General features: G+C 42.5%; 1 protein-coding gene across 1 annotated transcript in view; it reads left to right on the top strand.

Annotated features, from left to right (window-relative positions):
- Positions 1–1186: 1186 nt before the first annotated feature.
- Positions 1187–15460, top strand: part of ptchd4 (patched domain containing 4) — a 38640-nt gene continuing 24366 nt past the window's right edge. The window contains exons 1-2 of the mRNA XM_074684834.1: positions 1187–2177; positions 8664–9159. Coding sequence (XP_074540935.1) covers positions 1578–2177; positions 8664–9159 — 1096 coding nt within the window. The 5' untranslated portion in view covers positions 1187–1577. The remainder of the gene's footprint in view (positions 2178–8663; positions 9160–15460) is intronic.

The following is a 15460-nucleotide window of genomic DNA, read 5'->3' as shown; positions in this document are numbered from 1 at the left end:
GTAAAAACTGCCAAAGATAGACCAGCGTAATGCCAATGCCGTGTCCTTTCTGTAAAATCCAACTTGACCATGGATACTGAAAATAGTACATAAAAATAACTGATTTTGGCGCTGATGATCTCATTTTAAATTATGGATTTTGAACAGGCCAATATATTAAAGTGGGACAGTTTCAAGATCACTTAAAAAAGTCCTCACAGGGCCTTTAAGGTAGAATAAATTATCTGGTATCATCCGGGGTATGTAACACAAGCATGATTTATTAAAAAGACAGATGTTTAATAATACACGTACAGCACGCCAAGTAGAGAGGGTGCAGAGTATTCTCTCATCCAGCAGTGATTCTCTGCTGCCAGATCAAGGCGTGCACCAAAGGTAGCTGATGGTAAAATGCATTGTCCTCATGTTACGTTAAACTATCTAAATGTTACTGGGGCTTTCTTTCTGCTGAATCATACCAAACATGAGATGGCTCAAGGTCAAATGTGGTCATTCTACGGAATAAGAACAGGCTGATGTAACAAGACTTACTCAGAATAGCTGACAAATGAGCATTTAATTATCATTTCCCTTTAGTTTCTTCTTTCTTTACACAGGCAGAAAATTAATGTAAGTCAGTGATGAAAGCACAACAGATGAAGTGTCAGGCTACTTGGGTGCCAGCGTGCACTTAAAACAATAAACTTGATTAACAGAAGTGGTAATGGCTTAGGTTTAAGAGGTGTGTGTGTGTGTGTGTGTGTGTGTGTGTGTGTGTGTGTGTGTGTGTGTGTGTGTGTGTGTGTGTGTGTGTGTGTGTGTGTGTGTGTGTGTGTGTGTGTGTGTCTTTTGGATACAATCACTGGATGTCAATCCCCTTAAACAGGAAGGCTTTATTCCAGACATTGAGAGGAGGTTGTGTTTTGCCTGGCCCTGTCACACCACTCTGCTCAGGCCTGTTAAAACCACTCAGCATGAAGCACTACACAAGGTGGGTTTCCCCCATTCACGGAGCTAACCGTGACTCATCCCTGCAAGTGCTTTTGGCCATTAAGCCACCTGCAGGACACATTTTACAACTCTCATGTTGCTGCCACTGTTCCTAAAATAACCAGGCACAATCATCCTGCCCCCCCTCCCCACTCCCCTCCTCACCCCGCCCCCCTTCCCCCGCAACATGGTTACAGTCAGGTACATAAATCAGACGCCACTGCTGGTGTGAGGGCTGTGGATGCACACAGCGAGCACACATGCACCTCTCGCCGCCGCGGCTCGATGCTGCTACTGCAGCCGGTGCAGGAAGGGATTCTCGTCGACTTCTTTTCCCCATCACACGGAAGCGGAATGGCTTGAGACCACACAACACGAACTCGACTTGATCGGCTGATGCACGATGATTTTCTGACTGTCGGCCTGTCTGTGTCCCTCCGTCTTGCTGCGAATTGCTGCAGTGCTGTTTTCCAGGTGTTGTGGTGTGCGTGTGTGTGTGTGCGTGTGTGAAAGAGTGTGCATGGTGGTGGTGGTCGTGGTGGTGGTGGTGTAGCCTGGTGTTATTCTCTTAAGAGTCGGACTAAGCTGGGAACGGAGTCTGATGTCACATGTGCTTCATCGGAGGAGACGGGGCATCTGCAAGCTGGATTTTGTGGAGGATGCTGCGGCAAGTGATACACAGAGGGCTCAAGGCTTCATTCTACTGGCTGGGCTTATTCGTTAGCAGGCATCCCGTTTTCTTCCTCACTGTCCCCGCGGTCCTCACCATCATTTTTGGATCTACCGTACTGAGCCGTTTCAAGCCGGAGACGGACCTAGAGGTGCTGGTCGCCCCTACTCACAGCCTCGCAAAGATCGAGCGGAGTCTCGCCAACAGCCTGTTTCCCATCGATCAGTCGAAGCACAAGCTGTACTCGGATTTACACACCCCGGGCAGATATGGCAGGCTGATCCTTCTGGCTAAATCCGGGGGGAACATCTTGGAGCTGGCTGACCAGGTCCTGCAGGTCCACAAGCAGGTGTTGGATTTGCGCGTCAATTACAAGGGATTCAATTACACGTTCGCGCACCTCTGCGTCTTGAGCCACAGGGATAAGCGCTGCCTCTTGGATGATATCATCACCATCTTCGAAGATATCAGACAGGCTGTGCTTTCCAACAGCACTTTCCATAAGGTGCCCGTGAGCTATCCGAACACAACGTTAAAGGTGAGGTTTCTGCAGCCCCTGTAACATGCATGCCAACCAGGCCTGTGCACACACAACACACACACACCATCACCACAACCACCATCACCAACCACAATATAAATTAATAACACGATGTTATATGAAATATTCATCAGACCTATGTTGACAGTATATCTGCAGGCTGCACACATGAATAGCTGGAGTTGGCTGGCCCATAATTTCTGAATGAACGCAGTGGTTTGGTGTTTGCTGATGTGAAGCTGGAGATTGCTACATATATCAGCTGGAGAGGGAACCCTTTCCATAACACAGACAGCCAGCTATGCAGTTTTCAATCCCCTCCCTTGTTGGTGCAGGTGAATTGATTGGCTAAATGTAGCCCCTCAGTCAGTCAGTCAGTCAGTCACACACACACTGACACAGACACAGGGATATCCTGCCTTTTTTTCTCTCCCTCTCCTCTCCTGATGCAGTGTCTCCCTCCCGCCTTCTGCTGGTTACACATGCAGCATGGCATGGTTACAGGTGTAAGTCATCTCACATGTATCCTGATCGCCTTGATCCTCCTTTCACTTACTAAGAGTGATCAGACTGCACACGTGGAGCAGTATTAATCACACTGCAGTAGCAACACACAACCAAACATGTCAGGAAGCTGCAGAAATTCAGGTGCGCAACCCCCACAGATGCATCTGGTGCAGATGTGCTTTGCTAATTGCACAGAGCATACCATGCTGAAATCTTTTTCATGCACATTAGGTTCTTAAAGTCTCTTTTAGCATCTTGAATTTTTGTGCTGATACCAATTTAACCCCTTTTAACCCTTGGTACACCACATAGCTTTTGTATTGCAAGGTTATAGAGTGATTTGAATGAAAGCAATATGATCAGGAAGAATATGGTTGTAGTCTATGTTGTATAGTGCTACAGCATTTTCAGCTACTTAAACTGTGTCTGCATCTGAGGAATAGGGGGCCAGCCTTTGTCATGTTGTAGTCTGCTCTGTATAATTTCACTGAAGGCACATTTTGTATTTCACAGAACAAGTAACAGTCAAACACACAGTAAGCTGAGGGAAAAAGCTCTTTTTTTCAGAGAATTTTGCATTTGAGGATATTTTTTTTACCAGACATTCATAGTTTTCATTCTATAAGTATACAGTGTTCAACAAATTTACTAGACCACCTGTCACAAAACAGGGAGATCCACGCAGCATCATGAAGTGCTTTAACTCTGACTCTTTCTTTCTCAGTGAGTTTCCTCCACTTCACTTTTTTTAACAGGAGTAAGGAGTTTCAAGCTGAATCCAGGTTTTAGTCCAGAAAACTGGAATTCTCTGAGAATTCAAATTCATGAAAATAATAATAACACGCTAAAACAAATTTTTCCGTTCAGGAACACAAGTAAATCCTTGTAATTTGTCAATCAAAAGTTAATTACTTTTTTCAGCTTTTCTTGTAAGGCAGTACTTGAGAATTCAGCATTGAATGTAAAAGTTTTATTCAAGCGCTTGTACAAACTGGTGGATTAACCCTTACACAAACATAAAGTGTTTTGGTAGTCAGCAGTATACTGTGAATTTAGGGCAGTGTTGGCAAACACTTTACACTGGGTGGTGGGCTAATTAAGCTGTTAAGCACTATATAGAAAAACCTTTATTGGAGGGATGCCCTGGTCAGCACTTGTGCCCCTCATCCTGATGTGTCACAATAGGCTTAAAAACATACAGTAAAATAATCACAGAAAATCCAGATCCCGGCCATAAAAACTCTCTGACTTAGTTTACCCATTTTGCCCCCTAGTGGAGAGCTATATCCTTGAGATGAAGTAGAATTTGCTGATGTTCTCGTAACACTGCAGAAAACTGACCACTTAGCGTCTGGTATCGAACTATAACTAAGGGATAGGTGAGGTTTGAGGTCATAAGTCTGTAATGATGGAACAAGTATGTTTGACCACACAATAAATATTTCAGTAAGAGCTGCTAACCCTTAAGGATGGGTACCAAATTAGGTACTTTTATAGGTACTGACCAATTTTCGTCTGTATACCAAGCACCAAGTCAAGTAAAACCAAACGGTACCATGTCTTGGTACATAAACACATCCTTGTGACTGTGGGGGGGCGGAAGAGTAGGCGATTATCCGTGCTGGACATGAACACATCATCTGAGATTGTATTTTGTAAACAAATTAATATTTGTTACCACAAAAACACATACAATTACCGAAAATTGGTACCATTGAGTACTGATGCCGATTGCCAGATACCAGGTATCGGTACTGGATCGTTTCAAATGTGAAAGGTATCCATCTCTACTGGCCCTAGGTATTTTCCACAAAATCAAATGTGGCCTTTTTGAAAATAGTTTGAACACCCTTGGTATAAATCTTTTATCTCCTATAACTATCATTGGGTATATGGAGACAATGATACTGAGTGTTAATGTAAGTATAAACATGTGCCAGCATAAGGACAGTATATGAAAGGTTAAAAGGTATAGCAAGCAGCAATGGACATATTTAGCTACACTTTTTATTCATATTTTAGACTGAAAAATGTCCTTACACAACCGTCCTGTTGGTGAAGCTTCGTGCACAGTAGTCTTCAAGGACAAGAAGCTGCTGTGATGCGTTAGTATGATCCACCAATTGTCAAGATTTCAAAAGAATCTATGCACAACAGCCACTCCTCTTTGTCTTTATTCAATTTTAGGCAGCCAAGCATCAAAATAAGAAAATACGTATGTTTCTAGTTTTTCCACACAGTGCTGCTTCAGAAATAATGGCTTCTGTGGATGCGGACTTGCTCTTATGTAGATTAAAAGTTTCACACTAAGTTGAAGGAAGCAAAACAATCATAATCAGGTGTTGGAACCAAAATTTAAATATTACTTTCCAGTTTTAACAAGTCTGATGTGCTAAATGTCATTGTATAAGTTTTCTCCAGTGGTTGCTTCTAGTAAGGTGTCCAGTTTGATTGAGCAGGTGTTGAACAACAGAAGTGACTTCACTGTTTGTTTTTTGTGTTAGACTGATTCAGTAAAAGCTGTTCACCACTTCCACACACAAGAGTGCTGAGAGAGGTACAGGGTTTGCATGAGAAAAGGACTTTTGTTATAACTTTTATTAATATTTTGAAGCTTTGAAATGTAAAATAAACCCATATTTTGCTCCTTTTACTAATTAGTTCAGGAATGACATTGTGTAACATTGCAGTTCATTTGGAAAACCTAGACCAAAAGTTAAAGATACTGAGACTTTAGTTTGAGTATGACAGTCTCTGTGTAAAAAGTAGCGTTTCTTTCATGCTCCCCTGATCTTTCATAGTCATTAGTATGCAAGAAGTGTCCCAAATATTTAGAAAAAAAAATCATTTTACAAAGAACTAACCATATCAACACTGAGATTCAAAACTTTCTTAAGTAAGCAGCCTGGCTGGTCAAGGGACCACAATACAAGATCAGGCGTTTTATTCATGAATGATCCCAGAAAAAGTCCCTCAAAGTGCTGAAAGAGACTGCATGGGGCTCCTGGGAATAAAAATGTTTGAACATCCTTCAATGCTTTAGTGTAAATATGAATACATATAAAAATCAGGAAGTCCTATCAAGAGTCAAGCAAGCATCCTTGAGTACCTTGCTGCAGCAGCTGTACAGAATCACAAACTATTAGAGACATGAACAAAACAACATGGAGAAATCACAAAACTCCACAGTAATGTCCACAGTTAGATGTTCAAAGGCACAGCATGCTAAATGGTGGCGCTGGAAGTCAGAGAGATGAGGTGATTGAATGGTGTCTGCCCTGAGCAGCACCAAAATTGTTGCCCCTCTAGAGTTCAGACACTAATGGTGGAGGTGGAGGTGGAAGTAGAGGTGGAGGTGCTGCCGGTGAAAATGTCTGAGACTGATGATATAAAGGAGCTCAGTGAAACTGCAAAAACTAGGTGGTGATTGAGAGATAGTTGATGAATTTGCCCAGGTCATTCTTATGTAATAAAAACTAATAAAAATGAGGCCTGCCTGTAAGTTTTTATAAAACTCTGTGTAAATAGAAGAAGCTGTCTCATCCTAATTTAATGACTGCATACAGTATCCATACATGTTCTCATTTAACTCCTCTCAAATGTGATATGCACTCTTCCTTTCCTGACAACGGATGTGACCTCCTCCCTCTGCAGCTCTCCTCAGGATGCATCAGGCGCTCTGTACCCTTCATGTTCCTGAATCCTTCTGCTCTCTGTCTGCCTGTTTGACGAGCTGTCTTGGCTAATTCATTTGCCTGACTTCTTATGCCTCATCCTCCTCTTTGATGTCACAGCCATGGTTTATTTCTGTGCTTGTTATACAGACATCGTCTTCTTAAAAGAAGTTTTACTTTTGCTGGGATGAACTTTAGCTCTGTTCCCACAAGAAACTGCTTAAAATAGCTATTTTTTGATTGGCTCTGTCTACTGTCTTTCAGGTTTTATAATCCTTTTTAACTGTTAGATACAGAAGAAGAAAAAAGTATGTCAGATGGAAGGAAGTAAATAGGACAAGGCAAACACGAGATTGATCATATTAGAGTAAATAATATCTAAAATGTCTCAGAAAAAATGGATTTTATCAAGATGTGTGTAGAAAAAAGTGTGAGAACTTCAAACAAGCTCATGTTGGATCCTGCAGAAATATTTCCAACCATGTGAAATGAAATGTGACATGTTTGTATGATTGTGTGCCCATCACCAGAACACTTTTACTTACTTTTACCTTATTTACAGCTTGTCTCAGGTCATACAACAAAAGATTTGTTAGTGTGTCTCCAAATTAAACAAAAACTAATAATTATTGCATGCTACAGTTCAAAACAGGATTTCCAACTTTCAACCTATTTTTTGCTCCCAGTCTCTACATTTTTGTGGCCAATTGTTTGTATGCATTTCAGTCATGGCCCAAAACTTAAGTTGATTATATCAGACCTGTGTCGTATTGAGAAAAAAAAAATTACTGCAACATGCTGATGGACCAGTAGAGGGCAGTATAACAATAACTAAGGCCAGTTCTGACTTGCAGGCTCCAACCCCAAAGTTACTGTGCATCTGGAAGTACTTCCCCTCCAGGCAGGACCACGTTTAGTGGTAAGGGCCAACCCCAATTGTCACTCTTACCTCTTCCCCTTTGTCTTACCCCTTCGTCTACTTCTTTGGCCCTCCGTTTTCAAGGACAAGGGTAAGGGGTGAAAACTAGGGATGCACCAATCACAGTTTTCTGGCCGATCACCGATCTTTAAAAAGCCTGACCTGCTGATACCGATTTGGCCCGATACCGATTTTCCTTTTTTTAATGTTTTATAACTGACAGCATATCCCTTTAATGTTCCAATCTTATTTTATTGAAAATCATTGAACAATACCTGTGAAGCTATGAAATCTTCATGGTTTGACTTAAACAACCAATAAGTGTCCTGAGTTTTAGGTTTCAGAGCAAAAAGCAACAATAGCTGGCTGTCAGACCTTCCCAGAGGTGTAAGAGATCAGTTTCATATGTAAGGATGGGCTGATTGCTGATCCCCCAAAATTAAGGAAATGTGCACTGATCCATCGGTGCATATTTCCTTAATGTTTTAGTAAAAACACATCGCTTAGAAACAAGACACCCCTGGCTTTCACTGGCTGTCATAGGCAGAGCGACTGTTTATTCACTTCCAAACAAAACACATTTTTACAAACTGATGATAAACCAATGTCAGATTAGGTTGATAAACTTACAGCAAACAGACTTCACTACAGTAGTAGTAGTGGGACAGCTAAGCCATGAAAAGCTGACTTTACTATTCAGAAGCTACAGTAACTATGAGGCTACGAAGCTTATGTAGCTTCTGCAGCTCTTGAATGCTGCTTACCTGTCTGGTCATTCATGAAATGCAGTTCATTGTAGTAAAGTCCATTTACTGTGATTTTGTCTCCCTGGTCTGATGTCTGTGTAGCTACTATTAGATTTTGCTGTTGCTATCGCTATAGCAGCGTTGGGCAGGTCATTATAATGGATGATTTCAGAATACAACCAACAATTTAAAACGTGACTAATTTCAGCGTAGTGTAACAAACAATTGAAAATTGTTGTCCTTCACTCTGATCTTACAGAAACTTTGGACACAAGTCTGCACGCACAAAAGTAAGGGCTAAGGAGAAGAATTGGGACTGGCCCTAAATCTTTTCCCCCAGGAAAATGTACTAAATGTACTTCCTTGAAAAATACAGTTCCCCAAAAAGTTCCAGTTCTCAGGGAAAGTTCCTGCAGACAAAAAGCACCCCAATGGTGCACTAAAGGTATCATCAAGGAAAATCTGTGTTGTGATATAGAGGTGATTTCACAGACATGCTTTAGTCCAGTGGGTGAAAGGCTTGTGTTTTCTGTTCAGTGTCAGAAAACCCTGAAGATGTTTTGAGTCCTGTGGCGCTGAAACTTTTTGAAAACAGACACGTTAAAGCTAAGCTCTTCTATTTTTTAATCCTCTACAGGATGGTCGTGTGTCTTTCATCGGCCACCAGCTGGGTGGCGTGTCCTTCTCACCCAACAGCCGGGACCAGCAGGTCAAGTTCGCCCGTGCTGTCCAGATTACCTACTACCTCCGCAACCATGGACCTGTGGTGCAGGATGCGATCGCTGAACGCTGGGAGAACGAATTCTGTGCCCTGGTCAGCCGGCTGTCCACAGCCGAGGCACCCCACCCGACTGACCAGCTCCACATCCAGTCCCTCACCTCTTTCAGCTTGTGGCGGGACTTCCACCAGACGGGCGTGCTGGCCAAGGGGGAAGTGCTGGTTAGCCTCGTGCTGGTGCTCCTGGCTGCCACCATCTCCAGCTCCATGCGGGACTGTTTGAGGGGTAAGCCGTTCCTGGGCCTCCTGGGTGTGCTGACCATCTGCATCGCCAACGTCACGGCCGCAGGAATCTTCTTTATATCGGACGGGAAGTTCAACTCCACGCTCCTGGGGATCCCGTTCTTTGCTATGGGTGAGTTAGACCATGGTTTGTGAATGAGACTGACTGAGTGACTTTTAGTGTGGGTGTGTGTGTGTGTGTATGGGTGTGTGTGTATTTAGTGATTAGTCAAGGACTTATTTTTTAGATGTTTGAAATTAGTGAAATGATAAGAAAAAAGATAAGAAAGATTTTAGTTGGGCTTTCCTCATAGGGATGCCTACAGTGACAGTATTTGTTGAAAAACAAGAAATGTGGCCGGTTTGTTTCTCTCAATGTGAGCTTGATTGGGATGAATGGCTTCATTTGAGCAAGGTTTGTCAGTAATCGCCTTAATTTCAAGTGTTGGTTTTATAAGTGTGGTAGATTTAATAAAAACTACAGTGTATATCAACAGTTGTTTAAACCAAAATGGATAATGGTGTGAAAACTTTATGAAAAAAAAGTAAAAAAAAAAAAAAAAAAAGAGGGAGAGAGAGAGAGAGAGAGATTAAAAAAATGATTTATTTCAAGTTTCTGTTCATATTCAAAGTCCTGTGTTTATGAACCAATTCTGTTTTTAAATTCTAATGTTTGTAATTAATATCAACAAGGCTGGGGGTTTGGAGTGGAAAAATTGACTACCTATCGTAAAAATACAACAGAATAGAATAGAATAGAATAGAATAGAAAGTGCTTTATTTATTCCTGAGGGAAAATTCAGCAGTCAGAGCAGCAATCAAGAGAACAAAAGTAAGAAAGTGTGTATATTGTAGTGATTAAGGGATATAAATGACTTCTGACACTGATGGAGGAGGCATGATGTAATTGAGTTTTGAATCATCTGGTAAGATGTCTTTAATGTCCATGATAATTCTTAGTTAAACTGTAGTTATACCAAATATGATCCCAACAGGGTTAAACTCTGGCATAAAGGGTTCAAAGGGCGTTAAATCGAGCTTTTAAATGTCTAAAATAATGTAATTTACTGTATACAGACAGGGTGTAGGACTGCATGTAGTAGTCCTTTGTCTCTAACTATATATGGAGGTAGTACTTAATTATCCCAGGGAAAAATTCAGTTATTATAGTTTCCCTAATACACAATTTAACAAGAATAGAAGAGATCTCAAATCCTGATCCTGATCTCAAGTATCATATCAGAGCTGATCCTGGTATTTTCTAATAAATTGGTGATTGGCATTTTAATCATTTTCTTATCCCATCAGTCACTTAAGCTGTTCATTTTTTTAATTTTCACTTTTGTCAAAGCAAAAAAAAAAAAAAATTGTGCAGCTTCACTTTTTTCTTCTTCAGCAAAGTTTATCTCTTTAAACCCAAACAACTGATCAGGACTCTGTATCACCAGATACTAAATACTAAAAAATCAAATCGGTATCAGGGGCAAAAAAAAATGCTGATCATAACATTACTGAAGGACAGTGATAGAAAGCACAAATAGAAAGTAAAATAAACGCTTAGGGCCTCTGTGTGCAGTCAGGCTATGGTGCTGCTGAGAGCGTTACATGCAGTTGTCAGGTTTGTAGAGGGGAGGATGCAGTGTGAAAAGTTGCTGAAGGGGGGGGGTTTGCTGTGGTTGTGGCATCATTTTTCCTGACTCTCTATATATTCTGCGGATTGTACTCGTCTCTGTGTATGGGCTCGCACGTGTTTGTGCGCCTGTGTACGAATCAGGGAGAAACTTTGCCTTGCGCTATAGAGAGAAAACAGTCACCAACAGACAATCATGCACACAGCTACAGGACCACGAGAAACTCTGCTCTGCAATGGGCTCTGCAAACAAATAGGACACTTGTGCTTCCCTGTCTTAGTGTTCGGGCATATACTCACACTTACACATGCAAACATACAAACCCAGCCAACCAATGTAAGGTGAAATATACTCTCCCCCCAAAAAAAATATTCAAGTCGAGGCTTTCAGGGGGTCTCTTGTGCCAATTAAAGGATCCTAGGGCTAGGCGCTACCCGGGTAGCTGCCTGTTGCAGCAGCTCTCTCGTCTTTGTCCGTTTCTTGTGGTTTTTTCGTCTCTTTTTCGTCGTCTTTGTGTTTGGAGTGGATCATCACTTTGTGTGGTTCGTTGTCGGTCACGGACACCAAACTTTTTGTGGCTTCGGCGATATTTTTTACTACTTTTCTCCTGTGTTTGTCTATAGATCCTACATGTAACCATGGCTGCATTGTTTACATGCGAAATTAGCTGTTAGCAGCCTGTAGCATGTCAATGCTAACTAGTGTAGGGCTTGATGATTTCCCTCGAGCTGAGGAGGAGGAGGTGAGGACGACGTGCTGGTTCTCAGATGTGAGCTGGGAGGTGACGACGTGGACCTGTCCTTCCATCCATCGTTGTTGGGAACGTGGAATCTCGCTCCGGGGGATGGATGAGCTAGCTGTGCTAACCCAGCGGCATTGTGCTGTTCACGGACGTGGCTGACGGAGCTGACATCGGACGCCGGCCCCACATCGGAGGAGCTTCGCCTGCTGTGAGCAGACAGGATCCAGGAGACAGAGACTGAACAGACTGCTGAAGAAGCTCAGTCCTGGACCCTGTGGAGGTGGAGACTGGCTGGGCTGGAGAGTGGTGGACGAGTGGTGGACGGATGTCGTCATCTAATTTCTTATGGACATTTTTGCACTTTCTATACTCTTTCTTACTTTTGTTTTCTTAAATGCTGCTGTGACTCCTGAATTTCCCCTCGGGGATAAATAAAGTATTTTCTATTCTATTCTATTCTATTCTATTCTATCCTAGATCCCCCTAGACTCCCTGTAATTTGCAGACTGAAGATCTCCCTGAACAGGTAGTACAATCTGAAGCCTACAGCAAACAGTTTAATGTCAGTCCAGTTGGTTCAATAGCAGCAGATCTATTTTATGATCAGCCTGGACAGTCTGGAAGCCATTGATTGAGGAGGATTTGGTCGGTGATCTCTTGGTGCAGCCACTTCTCCTTTAAGGACACCAAACTGCATTTCCCAGACCCCATCTGACTCCTGTTAGCTCATCCATCCCATTTAACTGAGATCTCATGTTGCCCATAATGAGAGAGAGAAGACAGCTTACATCTCCCCTCTAAAAGCCTCTGCCGTCTTCTGCCAGCTCTCTTTCCCCCTAGATTTTTTTTAATCTTCCTCTGAATCCTCTCTGCATCTTTGATATCTAGGGTTCTGCAGGAATCACCAGCAGTTTTGTCAATGAGCAGCTTCAGAGCTACCAGCTGAGCACAGGTGTAAACATGGCATCAGCATCAAATTCCTCTGTGATTCCACTGTGAAAAACAGTCCACAGCTCACTCCAACTGCACGCCCTGAGAGGGAAAAACACCCCCAAAGAAAATACTAGAGGAAAATCTGACATGTTGTGTGCGTTTTAGCTGCTGCAGACTCCAGCCATAGTTTATGAATCAAAGCTCATCCCTCTTATTTTGGATTATTCAGTGTTGTTTTCTGAACACACACTGGCGATAACTACTGTATTGGTAATTATTTGTCATTAAAAGAAGTATTAGCTACTCAGGTACATGCTAATTGTGGTAAATAAAGAGTTTTAAGAAGCCACTTGCATATGTTATGATGCATCAGTGGTTGAGCAATGTAAGGTTTCATGACACATCCAGCTATTTCATCAGTGGTGGTGATGTTGTGGAATTGGATGCAGGAATTTCACAACTAATTAATTGTGCTTATCAATTTGCAAAACAGGAGAAGGTTTTACTCACTCGTCTACCTCCCACCAAACTTCCTGTTCTGCCTCCTCTCAGCTTCCTCAGACAGACTTTATCCATTTACATCACAGCCTGTCTCTCCTTACCTTCCCATGTACTTTAAGGTCACTGTATCCCCGGGGGTCTGTTACAGCTCTGCTGCAGGCCGGCTGACATAACTGAGCTTTAAGTAAGACTCAGGAACAGGAGGCTGGAGAGCTTCTTGTGACCTGGAGGCAGAGGAGGGGAGGAGAGAGCAGGGGGGAGGTGTGATATGGGGGCAGGGTGGTGAGAGAAGCTAAAAAGGAAAGTCAAGGAGAAAAGAGTGAAACAGGTATGTGATGTATAGGAGGGGAAGGGAGCCGGCGGAGACATACCCAGGAGGAAGATGAGGAGGACAAAGTCATATAGAGAGGACGGAGGTGCAGGAGGCAAAGGGGAAAAAGAGGAGTTGATCAATGCAATTTAATGTGACAGGACCTCAGATGCAGCAGATGTCCACATCCCTCTAGGGAGGTTTTCACTGAGACACACCCTGATCACTAGATCAGTGTATCAGAGCCACGTCAGCGCAGACACATAGACCTGAAATGGATACTGACACTCGGTGTGTAACGTCAGTTTGCTTCCCAAAGTCGAGAGACAGTGTTACGATTTTGAGTCAGAGAGCAGGTTTGGGCTTTTCAGATATTACCTTTAAAGGGTTAGGGTTAGATTTTTAGCATATTGTTTTGTTAATAGTGCCAATTTCCTTAATTTTGGGGGATCAGCGATCGGCCCATTCTTACATATAAAACTGATCTTATATACCTCAGGGAAGATCCGACAGCCAGCCATTGTTGCTTTTCGCTCTGAGATCTAAAACTCAGGACACTTTATTGGTTGTTTAAGTTAAAACATAAAGATTGTATTGCTTCACAGGTATTGTTCAATGATTTTCAATGAAATAAAATTGGAACATTGAAGGTATATGCTGTCAGTTATAATGGGAGGTCAGGCTTTTTAAAGATCGGTGATCGGCCAGAAAATTGTGACCAGTGCACCCCTAGTCATAATGAGGGATACTGATACCAAATGAGAAGTGGTCAGTTTTCTGCAGTCACATACTGCTTAAACACCAGCAAACTCTACTTGTAGGCTGTTTAAAATATTGATGTAGTCTCCGAGACATTATGCATCTGTTCCTGATACAGAGTAATGAAACTGATGTTGGCGGGGGCCATAGTGGAAATGCGGACTCGAGAGGCAGAGTTTGAGCCCTTTAAGTTATAGCTTTAGTCACAGGAGCTGGGCTGCGTCTCTGATTGGACAAACTCATTAACTAAATATCTCCTAAACCGTTGGGCTTCAAATACAATTCCCCCCTGTACAGTGTATGCAGATACAGAAGTTAACGATGCAGACCAAGCATTTCTCTTTTACCATGATGTTAATCGGCTTTGTATGTCGTAAAGTCATTTTTTTTTGCTTTTGGTGTACGTCAAGGGCGGACTGGCGTAGGGATACTGGGGATTTCCCCGGTGGGCCAATGGACCGGTGGGCCGCCGCAGCCTCAACATGAGAGAGGGGGCAGGGCGGATTGACCGAGGTGTCCTGTTGTGGGCTGGGCCGAGTCAAAGTCCCGGGCTGTTTTTCAGTCCCAATCCACCACTGGTGTACGTAGTTTCCAGTCTTTCCGCAGTGAGCCTCAAGCAGGTTCTCAGTGAACTGCAGCTTTTACACTCCTGCATAGGCTTTAGTTTTCTAAACCGGATGTTGCCTCTTGACTCTGCTTCTGACCAAGGAAAATGTTCTGCATTAGGGGGTAAAATGTGGAAAATATATGAGTTTTTTTTATGGCAAGATGAGGATCTTTATCTTATCGGGATTGCTTTTCACAGTGTTTTTAAGACTATTTTGACTTACTTACTTATCCTGCTTTTTAAACAATATTTCTGCACCATTTTTTAACTTTTCTGCAAAATTTCTCAATTTTTACCAAGTCTTGTGTTCTCTAATATGTTCTTTGAAATCTGGATGTCCATGACGCACATTTCTCAGTATGAAGAATGCATTCATTTAAAGACGGCAGCTGTAAGAGTCCTTGAGTTTCTGTAGAATGTACAGAGCTTTGACTTCATACAAGTAGCCCTTGTATCGGCCAAATGTGGTTTAGTGAGATTTTACCTGAGGTACTTTGGTTTTATTTGTGACCTTGACAGAAAATTTAAATGTGCAGACGGTTTAGAATGTGCTGAATTTCAGTGCTACAATTACAAGATGAAAGCTGGGGGTCGTATGAAAACGGACCCCAGAGTGTGACTGGCCCACAGGCCTGACTTTGGACATGTCTGTCATTGGCAGACTGAACAATCTGGCTTTGAGTAACTAAAGTACTACAGTATTTATGCCCTGCAGATGACAAACACATATAAACCAGTTGATGAAATCAGGAGATTTAATTGTGGAGCAGGTCACAGAATACACTCAAGTGGATTCCTCTATTTTGCAACAGCCCCTTGGTCAATTAATGTTGAACTGGGCTCGGCATCTCCTTCTCTCTGTGGATATATGATGGATGAAGGAAGTTCAAAAACAGGCAGGGAGTCAGAAAAGAGGAGAGGACTCTGAACAGGGCTTGTGAAACACACACA

This window comes from Halichoeres trimaculatus, unplaced genomic scaffold (genome assembly GCF_033239565.1).
Source record: "Halichoeres trimaculatus isolate MK-OKI-2021-1 unplaced genomic scaffold, fHalTri1.1 fHalTri1_scaffold_13, whole genome shotgun sequence".
Lineage (NCBI taxonomy): Eukaryota > Metazoa > Chordata > Actinopteri > Labriformes > Labridae > Halichoeres > Halichoeres trimaculatus.
Note: the sequence above shows the minus strand (reverse complement) of the source record. Positions and strands in the feature narration are given on the sequence as shown.